This window comes from Argopecten irradians, chromosome 5 (genome assembly GCF_041381155.1).
Source record: "Argopecten irradians isolate NY chromosome 5, Ai_NY, whole genome shotgun sequence".
In the NCBI taxonomy this organism is placed as follows: domain Eukaryota; kingdom Metazoa; phylum Mollusca; class Bivalvia; order Pectinida; family Pectinidae; genus Argopecten; species Argopecten irradians.
In genome coordinates, this window is record NC_091138.1 from 42,196,008 (window position 1) to 42,221,538 (window position 25,531).

At 34.3% G+C, this 25,531-nt stretch overlaps 1 protein-coding gene across 1 annotated transcript; it reads left to right on the forward strand.

Moving 5' to 3' along the window:
• The first annotated feature begins 8,125 nt into the window (after nucleotides 1-8,125).
• Nucleotides 8,126-25,457, forward strand: LOC138323912 (nucleolar RNA helicase 2-like). The gene is made up of 14 exons (XM_069268842.1): nucleotides 8,126-8,317; nucleotides 9,910-10,141; nucleotides 10,703-10,786; nucleotides 11,389-11,408; nucleotides 11,597-11,668; nucleotides 12,049-12,166; nucleotides 13,727-13,915; nucleotides 14,416-14,564; nucleotides 14,897-15,103; nucleotides 15,502-15,726; nucleotides 15,996-16,069; nucleotides 16,684-16,843; nucleotides 24,535-24,669; nucleotides 24,989-25,457. The coding sequence occupies exons 1-14, from the start codon at nucleotides 8,237-8,239 to the stop codon at nucleotides 25,295-25,297; spliced, it is 2,055 nt and encodes a 684-aa protein (XP_069124943.1). The 5' UTR covers nucleotides 8,126-8,236; the 3' UTR covers nucleotides 25,298-25,457.
• The last annotated feature ends 74 nt before the right edge of the window (nucleotides 25,458-25,531 follow it).

Consider the following 25,531-nt stretch of genomic DNA (forward strand, 5'->3'; position numbering starts at 1 on the left):
AACCCCTGGAGTATCAAGAATGACATAATGGAAGCAATTAATAGTCATTATATCTCCAATTTTAATCCATCAAGGGCATACATGGAGACTGAAGTTGCATCAACTTGTTTTACATTTTAATATCGCATTTTACGATCATGCAATAGGGGCTACAGGTACAATTCTAACGCACCCAGGTGGTAACTTTTTTTTCCTCTCTTTTTTTTCAACTCCGAAGCCACAGTCACAACCACGGCGTACAATTTTTCTATCTTGCGATGTATACATAAGGCCACAGAAATATGTCTGTTTAGGGTTATTGGACCGACCCTAATTTTTTTTTTATCCCACGACCCTAATTTTTTCCCCATTTTTCTACAAAAAAAAAATAAAAAGTCGGGATTTCGATCTCAGACTCCGGTTCCGGCCATCATTTTAGAGTGAAAGACACTAAAAAAAGAGAGAAAAAAAATCCTCCCGACCGACCGACTCTATTTTTTTGCCAGTGTAACCCTAAACAGACATTTTTGGCCTAATGGATCCTGATACCTGTCAACTTTCAGGAATTGTAATGCTGGACCTGATTATAAAAATTGAGAAAAGCATAATTGATGACATAAGAAGTAGTTGTACTATAAGAACGAGCTCTCGTTAATCTCTCTACTCTTACTGATACATCCGCGATATTACAGGGATTACTATCACTGTCGTAATATCCACCCCTGGATTATGCAATAGCAAACTGACGGTTATGTGTGTGACAACGGATTCACAGTTAATTAGGTTTGATGTGCATTGTAAATGAAAATTGGTATTGTTAACCGTAGTCTGTTAGATTTGGGCATGTCTTATTTGTCATATACATACGTGTAACAACGAAGTTAGCAATCAACGAAATTTTACTCTTTAGGAATTGAAAATAACCTGTTGAAAAAAAATGAAACTTTGATCAAAACTTTGCTTTCGAACGTAGAATTCAAATTTCTCTCTCTTAATTTTTTCTTGAATCAACACTTCATTTAACTTGAATTGAAGTAAAGAGGACACGATAGATATAATGACATACAAATATAGAAAGGGTATATCGCTGGAGTGGGAGAAGGGAGACAACTGTAATTAAATGATTTCGTAACAACAAAAAATTCATTCAAGGGAACTCTTTTATTAGGTCATTTCACCTATGGGCGAAAAGACCTGATGTTTTTGTTCTGTTTTTATTATTCTTTTGCACAGAAAGTTGTATACGAAGGAATTCCCAAATGGTTAGACAAGTCACCACATTGTAGGACATGAGTTGAAGGTGTGACCGCAGCATTTTTATGTTGCCTGGTAACAAATCCAATATGGCCGCTTTGATCCGACTTCATGTTTTAAACTGATGTCAATATCTCGTTAAAGGCATCATGAATTTCATTTTATGTTGGATATGTTATGTAGAATCAAAATTGGGGTAAATAACCTATGTACCACTTTTCTGTAAAACGCCGTCAACTTTCAGTTGGAAATAAGGATCAAAGATCAAAAACAATTTTTTGAAGAAAAAAAACCCATTAAAATATATTCTTCTCAAGTTCTAGAAGGCCCAGAGACCTAATATTAGGCCTATAACAAGCTGACATAAATGCCAACTGACTTTTATATATGATTGACCTTGACTTATGTTCAAGGTCACAGGGGCCAAATAACCAGAAATCTTCAAAATTTCTTTTTCTGCTCATACATTTAACAATTTCGATGGGAAATAGTTTTTTAATTTCTGAAAATTCACAAATTAGTTGTATGTGTTACCCTTGCGTAAAATAAGGATGATTTATTTATTTCTATATATTTCTCTGTAAGTAAATAGTAAGTAACTCAACGTGTATACTTGTATATAAGAAGTACATAGTATTTATAGTGAGAAGACGAATTACAGGTGAGAAGACGAATTACAGTTCATCTGTTTAACGGTAAGTACTAGTACCTCTCAATGTTAATTATCTTAATCGCCGGAGGCAGTCGACTAAATGTGTATACAGGTACACGGTTCATTCCCACTCAGCCAACATGTTATTTTTGCTATATAAACTTTACCTGAGTTTACCTGTGTAAAAGTTGGCTATAGTCTGTATCAATTATGTCGATTAATTCCAGGTGTAAAGGTAAGAAGGGAAGCAGAATTTAGCTGTATAAAATTAAAATACAATTCTTATGATATTATAAATTTAAAAAAAAATGATGTGTGAATTTGGCTGTACCAAATGTAAAACCTTATGATATGTAAGTAATATGTTTTGTTAAAATAAAATGATTTTTTAATCTATGTCTCAAAATAAGGATGCAGGTTAATGTGCATTGCATAGTGATAGATTTTTTTCATAATTATAAAGAGTTTGTTTCTGTGTTATTTAATCAATCGGTAATTTACATTTTTTCACAATATTTTAATTACTTAAGATATATAAGTGATATGTTTTGTTTAAAATAAAATGATTTATTTTAATCTATGTCTCAAAATAAGGATGCAGGTTAATGTGCATTGCATAATAATTTTTTTTTTTTTCATAATTATTAAGGTTTTTTTCTGTGTTATTTAATTAATCGGTAATTTACGTTGGTTTCGGATACATTGCATATCACATTTACGATTAGAACGAATACCTGCTATACCTTTCGAAAGACGACACCATTTTCAGTCTAAAAGCCTTTTGAGCTACAATATTGCAGCTAATTTACAATGTATATTTGCAAACAGTTTCCGGATATCTATACATGTATATCCCAACGTCACTCCGACTATATACATGTGTATATACTGCTTTGCCTCACTTTTCAGTTATTTTTAAGGAAGTTGAATTTTATTTTTTATATTTGTTTCCAATTTTGAAAATTCATTAAAGATGCTCCATCGCCGACAGAACATGAATGATATTTATTATTCGAACAATAATTAGTGTTTAATCGTGTATATATGTGCCTAATTCACACAAAAAATAACATAGAATAATTTATTTCGCCTTTGGAGCATGCGCAGTCATTACTTCATTCAATATAGGTATAGTGCTACGGATTTTTTTTCGGGATGCAATTAATTATTTTTCATATTTTTAACTTGAAGTAAAATTAGAAGCTCAAACTTTTCAATGATGGTAATGGCGTAAAGTAAGTAACTTTTGTAACTGAAGAAAAATACTAAATCGTCTGCTCCTGTTTTTGAAAGTGAAAAAATACCATTTGTCAGCGGTGGAGCATCTTTAAAGTAAATAATGGTGTAACAATCTTTTAACGCACAGCAGATTTAAGGAATCTACACCGACTGAGGGATCAATTAGATAATCATTGAAATAACACAGACTTGCCATTTTAATATAATCAAGGGGATGGGCATGTACTGGTATCATCTTGAACATACAGCGCACCAATTTCCCCTGGTACATGAGGCTGTATTATGCTCTAAATTATTATGTGAAAACGGTAAATCTTCATGGTTCAGTTGTATCAATTCTATCTTTTCAATGACTAACACAAATAAGAGCATAATCAATAAATCTGAATATCAATTCAAACGTATTCTTATTAATTGTTCGTGAACATTATATTAAAATGTGGCACACAACACGCAGTATCACTGTTGAAGGATAGGAAGCTCTCAACTTATTGTCATTTAAAAAGTAATTGCGATAATATCTAATTTACCTAGCAACTCCAAGTACTATTTGTTAACATACATGTATATTTCTTTCTCATACTGATTTCAAACACACAATAAAAATATATCATCAAATACAAAATACATATAATTGATCAGATGTTAGAGCGAATCTCTAGTCATAAGTGCGTTTTCACTTAAAAAGTTGTCTTGTATGATGTCTACTTTATGTAATCATAAATGTTTTGTATGTAAATGCCCCGTGCGGGACCTTGATTGGTTTAATAAACATTGTCTATTGTTTAACATCTCATGACTAGAAGTATCGATACCAACGGGATATCATTCACCTCAGGAAAAAAGACATTAATAGTTTCAATGGTATTATGACATCTAAGAGGTTCGTCTATGATTTCAGATGATCAAACAAAAACGATTCAGAAAATTATATTTTTACTGTCAGTGTGGTGTTATCAAACTATGTACTTAGTTGTTTCCCATGAGTAATCTAGACACTATATGCACATGTAAAGTGCAGTATATATATGTTCCCCGTTTTGTAAACCATTTGGCATTAATTTCTGTCCTGTACGTTAGAACTAATATACGTACCCGGCCTACTATACCTTTCGGCCGGGTACGAATTGGTCCCTATGTGTCGTAGTAGAAAATCACTCGGGCACAGTTTTCTATACTTTTTTGTACGTTTCCAATTATTTTATGCGTATACATGCATTTACATATTATTTTTTGTCCAAAACAAACATAACTACCATTCTTAATATCTACCGTACCGCTCATACGACGTCATATTCACAATTTCTGCACTTGCCGTAAAAATCTCCTTCAATAAGACCATCATATGTATTACATAGAAAAATAATGCCTCGGTGGGAATTTGATAATCTATGCGGTTCAGTTTTATTGCCTAGTAAGTAAGCGATATCAAACAAGTAAGAGAAAATGCAAATAAGCGTTTTATAATGGTTTGCATAATCATTACTATGCTCCATTAGCAGTAATAGGCACCAATTTTAGCTCTAAAGACGACACCATTTTCTGTATAAAAGTGTTTTGAGCTACAAATAGCTCTACTGATAAACTAGTGTTCAAATGTTACAATTAAGTTATAACATCACAAATATTAGCTTCCCTAAAAGCTAAGTGGGCTACGCGGAAGATTAACCCTTTGGTTTGAAAGCATATGGAATTAAACAATGATATGATAATATTGCTTAGCAATTTCAAATGTTGGAAATGAAACCACGATTCGCGGGGGATTTTCACCCTCACGGTGCAAAACACGCGTTCTTTGTAGTAAAACATAGTAAAATAAAACAAGTCACGTGCTTAAACCTCATTCATGCCATTGGCCGAAATAAATATGGAACTGTAATATGGGTAACTAACTGATCACGTGAGTGTGTATTTATTTAAAAATATAGTGATTTCTCTTACCTGTTATTTAGTATATATAATTTCGCCTATTGACGAAGATCGTTTTCTCCATGTTGTTCCTATGTATCTGTTATGAAACCTAAAGCAGGTAATTATATATAATTAATTTAGAATTCTACGAATTTAGCCGGGAGTAGCCGATCTTCGTTGATCCTACGTTAGACGGTTAGACCTATTGAATTGGTACATTCGCATTATACCCTTTATATATAAAACATGGAAATGACAGTTTTATAACTCATTTTAGTCTATAATCTTTAGTAAAACAATACATATGTGCAAGTCAAAATGATATTCAAGCAATATTAATAACATCTTGGAGCCTAAATATTCTCAAACAAATTGATTTTTCCGAAGAAATGGCAAGCAAATTATTACCATATTTGGAAGAAAACACAAAGTCACGTGATTTTATATTTCGGCCAATGGCATGAACAGGTCAGAGAAATCACTATATTTGGAAGTAAACACACACTCACATGATCATTAGTTACCCATAATGCAAATTCATACATGTATTTTGGCCAATGGCATGAATGAGGTATAAGCACGTGACTCGTTTTACTACGATTTTACTACAAAAAAACCGCATGTTTTGTACCATTTGAGGAAATATCCCCCGTGGGTCGTGGTTTGAATTTGATAAATACATGTATATGTTTTCATTAATCTTTTCATCGAAGTGTTTGTTAAATAAAGGCATAACGAATTTTTATTACGGTTTAAATGGTCATGTACTATTGATATCACGGTTCAATATTTGGGGTGAAGATCCTCCCGGGACGTAGTTTTACCTCCAAAGTCGGGAACCACATTGAATTTCATTAATATATATTTACATCCATCATTTCACCGAATGTATACACATATTTATATGAATAAAAGTTCAAAGTTCAAGCGTTAAACAAGTTTGAGAAAATTACCCTCGATAGTTTTCTCTGAAACTGTAACAAAAGTATATATTACCATATTTATTCATAAGAGTCAAAGAAGTAATATCAACAGGATTTTCCAGATTTATTCATATGGATTTTGTTATTATTTATCATGACTGTTTAAAGAAGATAGACAATTAAAAAAATGTGGCGCGTAACATGTAGATGACATATGTAATTATATCTTTCATAACTGCGATTGTCGATACTAAATGCTTTTATTCAATTCAAAATCATATTCACGATATTTGTCTCTTATAATTCAACTTTTCCTGCTCATGCGTGGATAACTGAACACGTACAATATATATATAATGTATACATGTTCCTAAATTATTTAACACGTGTACATAATCAGAAGTCATGTTAAAACCTGAAAATCGAGGTATCGCGATTTCTTACATCGCGCGCGCACCATATCAACGTACGTGAGAAAGATGAGTGGATTAAAAGAATTAAAAGAGAGAATGTAAGGAAGGCAACGACACCACTACTCATTTTCTGTCTTGCCGAGGTACGCGAGTATACATGTACATTTATATGCATTATAAATTGATAATTCTGAATAAAAAAGGCAAATAATTGAAGGTACAAAAGTATGAGTTGATTCTTTTGTTATTGCAAAATCAAAGCAATTCTGACATCCTTATAAGAAATAATTAACTCTGTTGAATGCTATTCACACAAAATCCAAGGTAAAAATTAAACGGATGTGTACACACATAAATCTTATTCAATCAGGTTCGATCTCGATTTCAGAGGTAAAATCACGTCCCGATGGATTTTTACTCTATCTGTGGAACTATCAAACTCACGTTCACTTTGAACTGCTATTTATATACATGTACATTTTGTTATACGTAAACATATACATGAAAGCCGTAATCACAAATTCGCTTTACCTTTATATAGCAAAAGCTTCGGTGATAAGACAGATGCAAATATATATTTATGAAATCCAAAGTGGTTCCCGTCTTTGGAGATATAACCACGTCCCGGGAGGATTTTCACCCCAAATATTGAACCAATATAAATTGTACGTGGCCATTAAAACTGTGATAAAAAATTCGTTATGCCTTTATTTAACAAACACTTCGATGAAAAGAAGTATACACAACTGAAGAAATCCGTGAGAACATCATCAAATTCTTCACCAAACTACTAGCTATCCTGGTGCAAAATCTCACAAGCATACGGTTGTTGAATTGATTAATCGAAAAATCGAAAAATTCACCAGTCAGTATTTCAAAAACGTAGATTGATAATTAATGTCTATTGACTTATCCAATTCCATGTATGTTTAGAAACATTTTTGTCAGCATGCTTGTTTGTTTAAAAAAAAAGGATTGAATACAACGGGTCGTAAACAACAAAGTTGTGGTTGTAAAGAGAGGTGGGGGGGTCATCCTCGATATTCCAGGGGTTCCAATCACTTACGATCGTAAGTGATCGAAAGCCCTGGAGTATCGAGGATGGGGGGGGGGGTATTTATATTGGCAAGGTTTATTTCTTTTCTGTTTATTTTTAAAACTCAAACGTCAATAGAACATATTCCAAAAAAATAATGAAGATTTTTACAACAACTTTAAAATGTGGCTTCTACCAAGGTATTATAAAAGTATACGCACTTGCTTTCACCCAATAACTCGATGATCCCAGTAACCTTACTGCCGGTTATACAAGCATATGCGTCATGTGTGCATGCGAGTTGTGACATACATTGTAGACTATTAGAAAGGCGGCGCACTGCTTCTTCTTCAAATCGGGAACTACGAAAAATATGAACATGATTTTTTTTTTCTTTTGAATGGTTCATGTACAGTATACAATTGAAGTTCTTCAAGACGTCGACGCATTCTAATTAAAAAGGAAACATATATTAATTGAAAAAGACCATCCATTGACTATATTTTGACAAAATAGCCACATAATTAGAAAAATGTCCAGTTTTTTATATTTACCTTTACAACAGTGAAAGTTTTTTTTTTTTTTTTTTTTGTGCCTTGGATCAACGTATTATAGGAGTTGTCTTTCTTGAACTACAAAATACTTTTCCCTATTATTCGATAAACTTCCGGTTTTACGAAGCTAGGCTTGAATTTGATTGGATAAAATTCTGATAGATGGCGCTAAGAGCGGTAGATGCCGGAAGTGGTCATATCCAACACGTGTGAAGCACACTATTTCAGGAAAGCAGTCTAATTTACTCTACAGTGTATCAAATTTTACGTCAAAGATGAAGATTGAAGTGAATGAAAAGAAGGAGAAAAAGGCTAAGGACAAGACTAAAAAAGATTCGAAGAAGTCAAAAGACAAGGTAAAGTATGATAAATTAGTCTCGTACGATATTGTTTTGACAAAATGACATTTGATTGCGAAAGTACCACGTGCTCACCTAGACACACATGGCTTTCTTGGTCATTTTTGACATTAATTGTAATTTATTTATTTCAGTTAAATTTCGACTGACAATCAGCTGATCTCAATGATAGAGATCGATTGGCTGAAATAAATGACGTGATTCGTCTATAAAGTATGTTAATCTTACCAAACGGAGAGCACGTGGCTAAATCTGTTTAGAATAGAGAAAAAGCACGTTGTTAATTAAGGGTAGCACGTGCTCATGGATAATCAAGTTATGAGCCAAATGTGTGGGTTATTGTTTTAATTACAAGTAATAACAAATTTGAAGATTAGCAACATCTTCGTTGGTGATATCGCCGTAACTGAATCATCTATCAGGTTGGGCGTAACCCTGCATATCGGTTACAGTTACCCATTTGAGTAACAGTTACCTGTTTGTAGTAATCAATAAGTTAGCAATTGGGGAATTCTGTGAAAAGAAAACAGATAATGTCGTTTTAAAAACTATTTTCAAAAAAGGGCGTCATAATTTTTAGAAAGTCTTACAACTGATCCAAGACTCTATGTTTCTGTAGGGGAAATATTAAATTCTTTTTTGTAAGATGTCAATTTAGGTGCTCTCCATTGACTACAGTGTATAGCTATTAGGGAAATTCAGTGCAAATATCATGGTTGAGTGAGTTTTACCTGGTTTCTATTTTAAGCACCATAGTAAGCAATGGAGGTGAATTAGTTTATGACTTTTACCAAAACTGAGACAATGAAGTTTGTCCCATTTTGATTAATAATTAATGTACTAAGTTATGTTAGTAATGGTGCCATGTCAAAATTATTACGCCCTTTTTTGATAAAAAAGTTTAAAACAACTTCATGCATTTTTCTTACACAGAATTCCTCATTTGGGTAACTTATTGATTACTCAAACAGGTAACTGTTACTCAAATGGGTAACTGTTACCCATATGCAGGGTTGTGCCCAAACTTTCTATAGGTCGGGGCCTGAAAACCACCAATTTGTGTATTATACGCAAACAGGTTGGGCACAACCCTGCATATGGGTAACAGTTACCCATTTGAGTAACAGTTACCTGTTTGAGTAATCAATAAGTTACCCAAATGAGGAATTTTGTGCAAGAAAAATGCATGAAGCTGTTTTAAACTTTTTTCTCAAGACTTTTAAATTGAAGTGGATCTGAATAACAATTCTAATTTTAGTTATATTGATATCTGCTATTGCACTGGACTGAATGCAAATGCAAAGTAGCTTTAACCTGATCACAAGACCTTTCTTTTTACATAAAACAAAAATATTAAGAAATTTGTTCAAATGTTAAGACAATTAATTAATGTAGCATTTGGTCATTATATATATATACTTGCATTGTGATAACTTTCGATCAGCTAATGAGCTTAATCATAACACTGATACAGTAAACATAATTTACACTGACTTCAAAACTGATTCACAAGATAAAATTGGTAGACAGAATCAAAAGAGATCAAAAGATTCTAAATTCATTTGACACATTTTTGTTCCACATTTTAGAGTAAGAAAGTAAAAGAAAATGGAACAGATTCCTCACCACAGCTGACAGCCATAAAACAGGAGAAAGATGTGGTGGACATGAAGAATGGAGTTGTTGAAAATGGGATAAATGGCCATCATGATCAGAATATCAAGGAAGAGAAAGACCAAGAAGTCGAACTTACACCAGAACAGAAAGCAGGAGCATTTTCCAACTTCAGAATTTCAGCACAGACTGTAAACAAATTAAAAGGTAAGAATGCAAGTTTAACTCTTTAATTTCCATACCTGAATTCAGGAAGTCATAACATTTGAGCAATATTGCGGCATATTAATTTATTGTTTGTTCTGATGAGGTTGGAATTGTGCTGAAAAACGAGATCCAGTGTTTGTGGCACTTACAAATTTGTTTGATAATTAAGAAAGATATCTTTATTTTCTAAGGTTTGTATTTTACTGACAGTAAACTCATATGTCGTCTGCTGGCACAGCTAATCATAGATCAGGTAATACCATCAAGTCATTTGTATACAACAATGGGGATATGAGACGTCATGTTTTTCTGTCATTCATTTTTGTTTACAACAACGGTACAGTATACGTATGGTTCATGGCTTCTTGGATGTTACTAATGTCTATTCTGGTTACTACCATTTTAGGTCAATTGAATGGGTCAGAATAATTTGCTAAATTGCCTAAATATGGCTAGTGTCTTTTATGCAATCTAGACTGATTTGTTTGGTTCTGTTATTATCAACAATATCTTCATAGGGATATATATTATTATAAGGTAAACTTTATTTTTGACCTTCAGACAAAGGAATAACGCACCTCTTCCCGATCCAGGCTCAGACTTTTGACTATGTGTATGACGGAGAAGATGTCATTGCACAAGCACGTAAGTATTAATATAACCGATAATTTAACACATCAATGTTTGACCTACATATATTTTACCTTGACATAGAATGGATTTTAATTGCTAAAATTTCACAAGTTTTGTTGAAGGATGAATTTCAGTTCTTGAAACTTTTGTGGTAAATTAGATGAAGATTCAATTATCTTTAATGAAAGTTACAAAGTAAATTAAAACTGTGCTTGTGATGATGAAAAATCTTTCCCCAACTTATCGACATATGACGATGTCAAAGCTGTTAGTTTTGCCAGATTTTCTGATGCAAGCGCATTTTGCACTGGTCAACTGAAAAGATAGAATTGTATAATTTCACTACTTTTGGAACAGAAATATTCCTGCTTTCAATTTGGGAAAATATACAAAAAAACTAAGATAACTTTGATTTGTGCAAATTTCTGGTTTAATTGGAAAATATGATAGCATTTAATATTAGGATTGGGGTCCAAATTTGGCTGGAAATCTTGTTTGAAAAAGTACCCTGACTGAAAACGGTTTGGCTTTTTAAAAACGTATAGATTTATGATTAATAAAAGATCATAATTACTACAATTTGTGTTAAACCTTTTTTCTGTTTGATATTTCAGGAACTGGGACAGGAAAAACAGTAAGTTTTATTAGATATATTTGAGTTGAAACAAATTAATCAATTAGATATTATTTGTAGTAGAATATCCTTGTGTAATATATCATGATAAAAGTAAAAAAAAATCAATGTATTTTTGTATGTGACGGTATTAAACAATTGACTTTCCGAGGAGACTAACAATTATTTTCATTGTTTTGTTTCCCTAGCTGTCGTTTGCTTTGCCATTGGTAGAGCGCCTACATCAAGACAACACACAGAAAAGAGGAAGACCACCAAAGGTTAGCCTTAATTACCAGTCATATCAATTAGTGTTTATAAAAATCACAATCGATAATTAACTGACTACTTGCCATTCCATCTTTGGTACTACATAGTTACCTTCTTTCTGGTAGGCATCCATTGTGCAAGCAAAATTCATGTCGTTTTCTCTAAAATCTATGACGTTGCGCTCGTAAACATGTGAAATTACAATCAATACCTACCAGCAAGGGCAGATAACTCTGTAATATGCAAATACAGAATAAACTTTATTGGACTTATAAATATAACCCATGTAACCTATAGTTTGCATGACTAGTTTCAGAAGGATGAAACAGAAGTATGAAGAAATAAATTTGATTAATAATAATTGCAATCTATTTCTCTAATGCATATTCAGGTATTGGTGATGGCTCCAACTAGAGAACTAGCCAAACAGGTGTGTAACGACTTCGAGACCATCAGCGACAAAATCTCATCCTTCTGTATCTACGGTGGCACCCCATACTATCCACAAGGTAAAACATGTTACATTCTAATACTGTGTAGTGTCTTTCACGCTAAAAAGACTTTTAATATGTTTTTCATAGAAAAGAGGGGGGGAAATTCGGGTCGGTCGGGTAACACTAAGGCCAAACAAAATTAATTTCTTGTTTCTCAGGCACATTTTTCCAAAAAAGGATGAGGGAGGGAGGCTATTTTTTTTTTTTTTTTACTACCTAAAAATGTGATGAGGGAGGTATTTTTTTTTTTTCTCAGTCACATAATAATATACATGAATCATGTGATTTGAAATTGTGTCAATTGTTAAATGCATAAAATGAATAAAGAAATCTTAATTTTAAACTATTGTCTTTATTTTCTGGTATTAAACTTACAATTTAAATTGAAAAACAATTGAAATACAACTTTATGTTCAATGTTAGCCAGATGTACATAAGCAAGTGATCAGGACTCCCTATGTTTTAAGATTTGGTCTTTTTGCTCCCCTTTCGTTCCTCCCACACATTTCTCTTTCTTTTAAGAGCTTGTTTGTCTATTTCAAAATTCACATAGGGCAATATATAAAGTTTACTGATAAGAAACCCCAGCTGGGCTTTCTGAAGTGTTGACACAAACTTGTTGAATTGGAGATGTTTACTATTTCGGATTTTGTTGTCTGTGTTGTACATATTCGGCAATGTGAGCTTTCTACCAGCATCTATGAGAACTTGGAAAGCATTCCGTTTTTTCTCACCTGTTTTATTCCGACACTCATTTTCATGATCAGTTTTGACATTGTTTTCAGATGTACATGCCGATGACCGTTGCACCTCGTGCAACGTTATTCTGACATAATGTCCAAACAGTTTCGTTGCTTCATTTACCTTTGAAGACATCATAACTTTGTCAAAAACGTCAGTTTTCCGTTTGCCGATAGCAGCTGACACATGATGATCCGCGAATTTTGGCGGAAATGACCAGTCGTCGGGACCAAGCGATCCATCGCACAGACCTTTGTAGAGTTCGCCAAACGAACAAGTATCACTATAATTCGAAATGATTGTCCAGGGTAAAAGAACACTCCCAGAAAAAAGATATTTGAAGCGAAATCATTATTGCTGCCGTGTACCATGTGCAATCACAAGCTTCTAAAGGATAAACAAACGTTTCAATGATCTGATTTGGGAGATTCTAAAACACGGATCGGTCAAGTTCCGGATAATGCGGGAACCAACGTCGGATTTTTTTCCGGAATTTATTTTTCGGCGCGGACGTTTTTATTTTTTTGATTTCAATAAAAAGTGAGTGGTGCGGGGGGTTCATATTGGATGCGGGCGGGCCTGAGAAACAAGAAATTAATTTTGTTTGGCCTAAACAGACATGATATTTTTTTTTAAATGGGTCTTATCAATATTTATTTAGCAAATATGATATACGGTAAGGTGTACAAAGCGCTGTAGTACTAGAGTACAGTATATGAAGCAGTAAACTTATGTCTGAGAATTAATACTAAAAAAAATCATAAATTATACCGCAATTAGATACACATGAAATAGACATGTATAATAGTTTAACTGTTATAAATTCTCCCACAGAAAACGCTATCAGAGCTGGCTTAGATGTATTGGTCGGCACACCTGGACGTATTCTTGATCATGTGGAAAAAGGCAATCTGGATTTTTCGACTCTGAAGTATGTCGTTTTGGATGAAGTAGATATGATGCTGGACATGGGATTTGCTGATAGCGTCGACCAGATTATTCAGACAGCCTACACAAACAAAGGTGGGCACTGGTTTTACAATTAGAACTCAGGACTTATAAAATATTACATTGATATTTTGTTTTATTTATTTTAGCGCTTTTGACGCTGTCTTTGAAACGGTATTTCATGTACAGGGCTTAATTTTATAAATGGTATTTCCGGTATTGAATCACAGAATTTATATACATGCTAATAAAATCATGATATTTCCATTTTGTATTTGTTAACCACCTGTATTATGAAGATGTGCAGTCTGATACAATGATCACTTATAAGATGCATGGAAATCTAATAAATTATTCCTCTATGTATTGTGATATGACAGAAGATAGTCTGATGCTTTGCCATGTATTTGTTAATTTGAAAATAATGTTATTAAGAAAGTAGAATGAACAAATAAATCACTTATCAACTTGGACAAGGAATCAGAAATGCACACACAAAACATGTGGTGATGAAACACGATGCTCGATATTTATTCTCAGTGCATTGATTTCATGATAAATATTTGTTACAACAGAGGAAGGGAGCAAGCCGCAGACCCTTCTGTTCACAGCTACACTACCTCCCTGGGTGTACGAGACGGCCAAGAAGTACATGGATGTGAAGACTATAAAGAAAGTGAACCTAGTGGGCACCCAGGAGAATCGTACATCCACTACTGTAGAGGTTAGTATGTAAGATTAAACTTTTGTTAAATGTTCATTTGAACCATCATATGACTGCCATGTGTGTTTATACTGGTACTGACTGCTGGGCGATGGTTTTACTCCAGGTACTCCGGCTTTCCTCCATCAACAAACCTGGCACGTCCTTACATGACCCTGGCTATTAATAGGACCTTAAACTATAAAACCAACCAAAAAATGTTTATAGATAAAAGCATATGATGCATTTGAATATAAAATCTTTAACTTTCAAAGTTTTTAGATGTCTCTGAATTTAAGATAAATCCATTATGATTAACTGTAGATTAACAGGAAGTTTCCTCTTTCTTTCAGCATTTGGCTATCAAATGTAGCTATCATGATCGAGCGGCCACCATTGGAAATGTTGTGTCTGTATACAGTGGGGAACACGGCCGAGCTATGATCTTCTGTCAAACAAAACGTGATGCTGATGATCTAGCCGTTAGTCCACTCATCAAACAAGATGGACATGTTCTCCATGGAGATATTCCTCAAGGCAAACGAGAGTCTGTTCTCAAGGTAGGCATACTCGGTAGGATGTGTGGTAGAAATGCGAGTTCTTTTAAAGGCCAACTTCACATAATATTTCAGGTTTTGTACAGAAAATATTGTGATTTTCACTTTTTTATAAAATTACAGTATCACATGACTCTTGCATATTTGATCCATAAATTATAGTACTCCTAAGCTAAACTTGGCTTTTGGGTAGATGGACTAGTCCGAAAGTTAAATGTTTTTGATATGGGAAATATATAGTTAAAAAAAAGTTGTTTGTGGGGTTACATATTGTAAAATAGTATTGCATTCATCAGAACATTAATTTATTGCAACTTTAGCAATGTATTATTTGATGAACAGAAAGCAGTCATCATTTGATTGATTGGAAATGAATTAATTTCATGTACATTTCATTACAGATGTTCAAAGAGGGCAAATATAAGGTCCTTATTACAACCGACGTAGCAGCGCGAGGACTGGACGTTCCACTAGTCGACCTTGTGATACAATGTAATCCTCCGAAGGATGTGGACTCATACATCCACAGGTCGGGACGAACAGGCCGTGCTGGCCGTTCTGGGGTCTGTGTGTGCTTCTACAAACCTCAGGAGGAACACGATTTAGCCTGGGTCGAGACAAAAGCGGTAAGTGGGACTTTTAATAATAAATTTCAGTTTTCTATAGAAGTAGCAGAAAACATACCTAATAATTCTGCATAGAGAATATATCTAAGATTTGTGATTTTCTAATTTAGAATTTCTATGATTGATTATATTTGATAAAGATATACCTGTTTTCATTGTAGCCAAAACAATATCGTTGGTAATATTATGAAACTTGTTATTGTGCTGTTGAAAAAAAGTTCTCCCCATGAAAGTGCTGTTATAATAAGTTTCTGTTTGTTAAATTTCAGAGGATCAAATTTAAGAAAATTGGAGGACCTTCCACAGCTGACTTGATCAAGGCCTCAGCTGATGACGCAGCCAGGTAAGAGATTAAACAGTTTCAGGGTTTTCTAGTGAAATATTTACCCAACAGCATTGCCCACAGAATTTATTTTATTTATTTTGTTAATTTATTTGATTTATTTTGAGAATTACATAAAATCTATTACCCAATCATGTAAAGGAGCTATCTATTCTGTAGCCGTGATGCCTTTAAAGATTTGTTAATGACAGACATACTATTAGTCCTTTCAGGAATTTAGGAAGAAAATGTTACGAGTAATTATCTCCCTTAGATCATAAATGCAGACTTCAAACTTTTGATGTTGCTTACCTCCCTTAGGCCTTGCAACACTAAATAAAAGATGTTCTTTTGCTATGCAACTAGATGATATTAAATTGTTTTTAGAAATGCATATTCAGATTTAATTATTGGATATATATTTTATATTTATCTTGACAAAAATAATCTTAATTAAATTTATCTTAATAAAGTTTGAATATAGTCTATTATCATAATATAATAATAACAATACTTTATTTATTGAGGGTGGCATATTTAGCATGGAGCTAATCTTCTATATGGCCCTCATTATATAAACACAACTAGATTATATTAAATTATTATTATTAATAAAATAAATGTTTTTTATGTAGGTCTCTATCTATGGTGACTGAAGAAACGTTGCAATATTTCCGTGAGTCTGCCGAGAATCTCATCGCAGAACGAGGTGCTGTGAATGCTTTGTCTGCCGCTCTTGCTGTTATGTCTGGAAGTAAAAACATTGTACCTCGCTCCCTCCTTTTGTGTAAAGAGGTAAGTTATTTCATTCTTTATTAGGTATAAGATATGAAACGTTTGTTATTGTAGTGGTTGTTTTGCGAAAAGAAATTGGAACATTTAATAAAATACTGATGGTTTTTGAAAACTTAGTTTCAACACAAAAATTATTTGAAAGCTACAAACCACAATAAAAAAGCACACAACACATATTAGTAAAAGGTATTTTGATTTATTAGTCACATAAATATAACATAAAGATAATCCTTTTCTGTTGGAATGATTTTGCTACGATGTCTTGTCCTATCGACATTTTAAAAAAAGGTCCCTGCCAAAGATGCACCGTAATCTGTAAAAGTTGTAGTTTCTGATCCTGCTTTTCACAATCTTTCACCCCTCTTGTGGTAAGACAAGAAAATTTCAATTCAAAGGATAAGATTCCTAATTTGTTAAACACTAGGAAAAAGACTATAAACACTGTCACAACAAACTACCCTATAGGCACACATGCCATATTTTTCTAGGGGTGGAGAGGGAGATTGATGACCATTTTAAGGGATTTTGGTCTCAAAAGAGGGAGGTATACGCGCGACATATATGAATAAATTAAATATCTACTTTTTTATGATGAAATTCTGCATTCATATTGAATTTTACTGGGGAAAAACAGAATCGTTACAGTAGTATTCAAAATGTAATTTAATCTGAGAGAGAGAAAAAAGTAAATTTCTTTTTAATTTTATTCATTTAAATTTCTAAAAATAAATGCACACAGAAATTCTAAAAAAATAATACTTTTTCCATTTTTAAAAACGTGGTTATTAGGAAATCCGGAAATTCTATAAAATCCGGATCATCTATTACAATTACCCAAAATGGCGGCCATTACGATTGCAAAGTTTGTGACGTCCATCAAATACAGATAGGCCTATTTAACATTAAAAACGTGAGTAAATCATTCACAGTTGTAAGCAGTATTTGTTTTGTTGTAATGCTCACTAGCTCTAGTCATAAAAATTATTGAAAGGCCAGCTGATTGTTTTCTAGGCGGCCAATCGGCTCCTTGACTTCAGTTTACGTAATACACAGACGTGAGTGAAAGTGACACCACAAGCCAAGGTGGAAATAGCCCAAGGCTGCTAATTAGGGCCACTTGGGTGTTGGTCAGGGGGTCAGGGAGTGGTTACTCTCCTGCTAAAGTTAACCTAGCATGTACACAAATGTGGCAACGAAAATAAAACAGAGGGTTTTATAGAAATCGGGAATTTAGACTCTCCTGCCGGGAGACAATAAAAGGCTTTAAAATACGGGAGGTTTTGTCTCACGCCGGGAGGTATGGCATGTATGTATAGGTATAAATCCAAAATGTTGGCGTTCAGAGATACACCTAGGCCTGCAAAGTCTGACAGCTTGTAAGAATCTTATCCATCAGGTTGTAATTCTCCTGTCAAGGTTACAGTTCAGGGTTAAGTTATGAATTATACATGGAATTTGGTCATGTGGATTGTATTGATAGATAAATCACCAGGCCATTGCAGGATAAAACTGGTTTATCCATTGTCTGTATTATGTGACCGGATGGACTGTGCTGTTCAGAATCTTCTTCATTGAGATAGCACTATGTAATTGGCACAAGTTTTACTTGTACAATGAGAAACAACCCAACAATACTGCAGCCTCCCAAAATGCACAAACTCACCACAGACAAATTACATACCAAAGAAATCAAGTTAAGCAAAACTAGCCATAGATATGTACAAGAGTATACTTGGAATTGTGTGAACTGCATTGTATATAGTAGGTCATTAGCAACTATATTTTGGGAGCAGGGAAATTTTGGCGATTTTGTATCAAAATAGGGTGTATAAATTTTGGTGTGTTTAACTTTTGTTGTTTTCCCATGTTCTGTAAGTGGTGCAAAACTCTTAAAAATCTGTGAAGATTTACTTGTTTCATCTGTCCTTTTGTCACACGTTGATAGAAAATACCTTTAAATGTATGTTTACATAACATGATTGAGTAACTTACCTGGGGCTACATGTTCACATAAGTGATAAATAGTGTGTAGATATATTGATCTTTATATACAAATACATTCATTAATACTTAGTCATTTTGGTTTGTTAAATTTTGGCACTTTGGTACCAAACGGCAAATAAGCCAAAATATGACAACATCCAAAATATCCGAACTTGCGCAGTAATTGGATTGAATTTACTCGCTGTATTCAACGTAATTAGTGCCCCTCCCCCAGAAGCGCCACTTCCCATCTTCTAGAGAAGGAGTTGAAGTTATTTGAACACTGCTATCCCATTGATTTCACATTTTATTACATTGTTTTACAAATTGTGGCATTGTATCTCATATTACATGGAAAAAATGTAATAATGCATCTAAAAGACAGATTAATGCATCATGAGTATGGAAAGAGTTAAATTATGAGAAGTTTTTAGAGGTTTTTCATCTACAATTTTCACTTGGATTTCTTATTGGCAGGGTTCTCGTTAAAAGCCGGTTGCTGGCAAAATAATTAGCCATCTATTTCCTTGTTTACAACCGGCTATTTTTGTCAGAAATAAGTATTGGCAACCATGGGGACCTGTGACCCCCCAACCACCTATTATTAATTTTCAACCATCTAATAAAAAACTTAGTGAGAACTCTGATTATTGATATGTTGTTCATTACTGGGCAAATGTTCGAGTAGTACAACATCAGATATACACAGAGGTACATATAAAATAAGATAACAACAAAAAAAGAGATATTAACAAAGCATATGTGTATAGATTGGTAGATAACCTTTAAAATAGTAAGTCCAATTAAACAATAGCGATAATAAAGGTATGGAGAGATAAATAGATCTATCATGTTGATAAAGAGATGTTGATCAGGAGATAATGAAACTATAAATAGATAGATAAAGAGACGTTGAGATTTTGATTGCCTTGAATATTTACCAGTTTACTAATATTTGCCCATCGCACCACTATCCTTTAATAGCACAGCTCTGTTTTATTTGTTTATTGAATAGCGCAATCATCCCTGAAATTTCACAATGGACTTGTCTAGTCTTTGATCTGGAAGAGTTTAAATATAGCCAGGGAGAATATATGTGTACTAGCTCTATTGTTTATATGTAAACCTAAAAGTTTAAAATAAAGAACATTTAACCTTTATAAAAACGTTATTAGATAATTTACTCCTTTATTCGTGGGTTTCGAGATCCCAAAACGATGTGGTTAAAGTACTGTACTATTAACCGTCGATAAGTCCCACCTTCTGGTCTGGGATGCGGGTTCGAATCCCATGTGGGGCAGTTGCCAGGTACTGACCGCTGGTCGGTGGTTTTTCTCCGGGTACTCCGGCTTTCCTCCACCAACAAACCTGGCACGTCCTTACATGACCCTGGCTGTTAATAGGACATAAAAAATAAACCAAAGATTATGACATCACAAAAATCACGTCAAATGGTGACATCATAATCACCGGAAGGCAGGACTAATTACAGTAAAAAGTACTTTACCCACATCGTTTTGGGATCTCAAATACCCCATATTGGTATGACCTAAAATACTTTTCTGTTTGATCTGTTTCAAAGACAAGAATACATGTTTAAATACAAGTTTGTGATAAGAATGCTTTTATAAAGTCAACAAGTATATCATAGTATGACCAGATCAGACCAGATAACAATATTTATCTTGGTTACGGGTATACAACCAAAAAAAGGAACATTTTTTTTTATAAATAGATACGGTATGTCCCTTATTAATGTATTGGATAGAAAATTTAAAAAAAACTTTAAATTATTTATAAATTATTAGATATGACATCGGCTTAAAGGTTAAATCTCCACTTTAAAATGTTAGAATCCTAGCTATTTTAATAGAAAAATTACATCATGCATAATGTCTCTAAATCTATAGAACATAAATTGGACCTAGTAATTTATATATGGGCGCTTTTTATGACAAAACATGGGTTGTAATTTGTAGTCATGTTTGATATTGATATAAAGGTTTATCTACCTGGGCCAGTATTCCACCTACCTAATCACAATACCTATACATTTACCTGATAATACAGGTGTAGTGTTATTTCCCAGGTACGTAGATGAAGGTGTATTGTATGACTCATTGAAGGATTTCTGAAATCTCTTGTGTCTCAGTTCTGGGTCACATGTGAAATATGACCAGTGTGTAGGCAATACTAGTCTGCTTACAGAAAATCCTACTCCAGTAATGAATCATTAATTGAAATGTTCATCATAAGGGAAATATGTCAACTTCTGAATGATGTTTGTAAATTCTCAACTACAAACAATATACCGGTAGCTTAATTTAAATGGATAGGGTATATATTCTCAATAATAGATTGATTAATATTGCAATTTGTCGAGTCATGAACTTACTTTAAAGCATATGATCTTCATTTCTTAGTTACAAGTTTGAGTTAAACGTTTAGTTTTGTCAGTTGTCGATTTGTAGATTACTTCATGTGAAAAAATAAGGTATCTTGGCCAAGAGATATGTATAAGTTTGTAAGAGAAACTTTTCAAATGTTGCATAGCATTGTTTTCTGTAATCCCAGCCTGTACCCGGAATGTCGTGGTAATTCTGTCTGAGTTTCAATTGGCTGTTGATACAGGCTGCGTATACATTGTGACAATATGATAAGCACAAGTACCACATTGTGTTAGGTAAAACCTGCCCGACATATTGAGATGTGGTGACCAGGCCGGCTCAATGATCATGACTTCTAAAATAAAAATGTGTGTGGGCTAGCTGACCTGGTCTCACAGCTAGGAAATCCCCAGCTCAAGCTAAATATAGGTCTTACGTGGAATCATCAGTTTAAAAAAAGATTAGGAATTACCCTGGTAACACTTAATTTATCGCTTTAGATCAATATACAATATAATATTACAATACACGTGTAGTAAATTTTTGTTGTGTTAATCTGTAACAAAGGAATATTATCTCTTGAGTGCCTAGCCAAATAAAACAAATATGTTCATATTGATCAAGTTTTAAGATTAAGCAAATGAAAACATCTGTTTAATAGTGATGTCAAGCAGGTTCCCATAGCTACCCATATTGTCTTTGAACAGTTGAAGCTTGTACACATTAAAACAAAAACTAAACTGATAAAAGCCCAGCTGTTGACAACAACATATTTCCCACAAGTTTTGAAGAAAGATGCAGAAAAAATGTCCAGATATTACTTGATTTGTACATATTTGGTTTCAAGGTCAGCATATGCATGTTCATCTTCATCTTTGTAGGCAGTTGTACCTGCTTTCTCTTGAATTAATTAAATCATTTTTGTTTAAAGAAAAAAATTATAAGCAGAAGTAAACACTTGAAAGATGTTGTTTTATGTGTTTATTAATGATTTTATAAAATCAATCCGAATTTGATGATTTTTTATTTCCCCCCCCCCTGATGTCCCCCTGTAAAATGAAAAACAAGCTATTCAAGGTGGCAGTGACCTTGGGGTATAACAGCTATACTGTGATAATCAACCAGAAGTATTGACTGCACTAGACACCCGGTGCACAAGTATACAAACATGCATTTTAGGGCTAGACTGTCTACGTTAGCATATACATGGTCGGGGCCTGTAAATGTGTTGCTATATATAGCCCAGTGGGTCAGTGGTGATTTTCTGAAAACATCTGCAGTACTACACTGAGGTAGATTAGATGTCTCAGTGTTTGAAAGACAACATATATATATATAATAAGGGTGGCATTCAACATGGTCTTTGTCATGAATGAATCATTTACAATGGTGCTCAAGACACGATAGAATGTTGTATACAAAATTATCAATATATACACTTAAGACTTGGAAGGGAGCAGAGAAATATATAACAAACCTGGGATATTCCTCCAAACGAGAGCTATCTAGTCCAAATTTATTTTAATGCATCAAAATCTATATTCAAAAGATTCTTGCCATTTGGAGTTAGAAGAAATGTATAGATTTAAGCATTTCCTTAGCTATATCTGAAGATATTACAAGTAGGTATACATTATCAGTTGATGGTCACACAAAGTAGGATTTATTAATTAATCCCTTCATCCAGCAACTATATATAATAGACAAAAAATTTGATGTGAATTACGTTTTCACAATTTCTCTTGCATCAGGTTTGGTTGAGAAAATTTCTTCAACAAATTAATAAGCAATAGATCAATCAATCCTATGTTAGCGTATACTCTTATATAGCCATATGGTGAAAATCAAATTTGTGAAAATATTTAAAGTGAATAAAAGAAAAACAGTCTTAAATGCGTTCATTAGCCTTCCAAAAGCCCTCGCATATCAAAACCACGGTCAAGTTCTGCTTATGTTGTCCAGTTTTGACAATTGAAATAATGTAAAAGTTCTAAACAAAAATTCACCCAACTCTTTTGAAAGAGAGCAAGGCTGTATGGAAATGTAACCTTGGACATGGCTAGCTTGGGAGGACGTTTTAGGATTCCTATAATTTAAATTAATTTCTTCGTGATGCTGAGCGATTTTGACGGAAGATTTTATTTTTAGCTCACCTGGCCCAAAGGGCCGGTGAGCTTATGTCATGGCGCGGCGTCCGGCGTCCGTCGTCCGTCGTCCCGTCCGTCCGTCCGTCAACATTTCCTTTAAATCGCTACTAGTCATAGAGTTCTGCATGGGATTGTAACCAAATTTGGCCACAAAACATCCTTGGGGGAGGGGGAACAGAACTTGTATAAATTTTGGCTCTGACTCCCTGGGGGCAGGAAGGGCGGGGCCCAATAGGGGAAATAGAGGTAAATCCTTTAAATCAATACTAGTCATAGAGTTCTGAATGGAATGTAACCAAATTTGGCCACAAACATCCTTGGGGGAAGGGGAACAGAACTTGTATAAATTTTGGCTCTGGTCCTAGGGGGCAGGAGGGGCGGGGCACAATAGGGGGAAATAGAGGTAAATCCTATAAATCGCTACTTGTCCTAGATTTCTGCATGGATTGTAATCAAATTTGGCCACAAACATCCTTGGGGGAGGGGGAACAGAAACTTGTTTAAAATTTGGCTCTGATCCCCCAGGGGCAGGAGGGGGGCGGGGCCCAATAGGGGAAATAGAGGTAAATCCTATAAATCGCTACTTGTCCTAGAGTTCTGAATGGAATGTAACCAAATTTGGCCACAAACATCCTTGGGGGAAGGGGAACAGAACTTGTATAAATTTTGGCTCTGGTCCCACGGGGGGAGGAGGGGCGGGGCCCAATAGGGGAAATAGAGGTAAATCCTTTAAATCGCTACTAGTCATAGAGTTCTGAATGGAATGTAACCAAATTTGGCCACAAACATCCTTGGGGGAAGGGGAACAGAACTTGTATAAATTTTGGCTCTGACCCCTGGGGGCAGGAGGGGTGGGGCCCAATAGGGGATTTAGAGGTTAATATTAAAATTCCTTCAGAAAAGAAACAATGAACCTGTATTCAGAACATTACTTGGCATTACAAACCAGGTGAGCGATACAGGCCCTCTGGGCCTCTTGTTCTATTTCATAAGAAATTATACTGGATACATTATACCATTTACTTTGCCTGACTATTCACTTTAATCTTTGAGAACAACCAATTTGTATATATTGTATGAAGACATCTATAATGGTAGTTCATATGTGCGATAGATCAACATGTGCTAATTACTTTTGCGTTGTCTTGTATTTAACCAATTTCATTCATTTCAGGGCTACACAACCTACATCTACAAGACGAATATTGAGATGCGTGGCATGACCTTCGCTTGGAGGGCCCTAGAGCGCCAACTACAGGATGAAACTAAAGAGAAAATCAAGGGAATGAGATTTACGAAAGATCACATGGTAATTAGTCTTCTGTCCATTGTCAGGGTAAACTTAGTGATAGGGCAAAACGTAATGTCTGAATTATTACTGAAAGTTTTTATCCTGTAAGATGTTGCTTTGATTTATAACTGGAAGAAAACATACCCAAATCAAAGGTTTGCAGATCATGAAACAGGTTAAGATGTTAACATATATATGTGTAAATGATAAAGCCTATACAAATGTACATTCCTGCAGGCAAACTTGTAAGGGCTGTGAAATATGAGGGAAACAATGCGATATTCTCTGTGGTCATATTTATTAAAACAAAATTTAATATTGTAATGTCATGTTTCAGGGCGTTGTGTTCGACATACCAGCAGAATGTGACGATTTCATTGCCAGCACTTGGGTTGACACAGATCGTGATTCTCTAACAAAAGCCACAGAACTTCCCGAGGTGGATGAGCCTACATACAGCAGCTTTGGCCGTGGGGGCGGAAGGGGCGGCGGTGGCCGAGGAGGTGGAAGAGGATTTGGGGGTCGAGGATTCGGAGGCAGGGGCCGAGATCGAGGAGGAAGTGGGGGCGGATTCAGAGGAGGATTCAACAAAAGAAAAGTCGACTTTGGAGCATCACCACAAAACAAGAAAATGAAGTTTGATTGATGAAGTGATTATTTGGGTGACATTTGACCACGAAATTTTTATCTAAGATATTGAAAATACATTAAGACATGTTAAATGATGTTGAATCATATTGAATGACATACTCTGTTCTGTTATTGTATTTATCTGTGCTTAATTAAATAATATGTTGTAAATATAATGTGGTGTTTTGTAATGCTTTATTTGGTATACCATGGTTTGGTCTGCCCGTGTAAATTAATAATTGAATCTGCT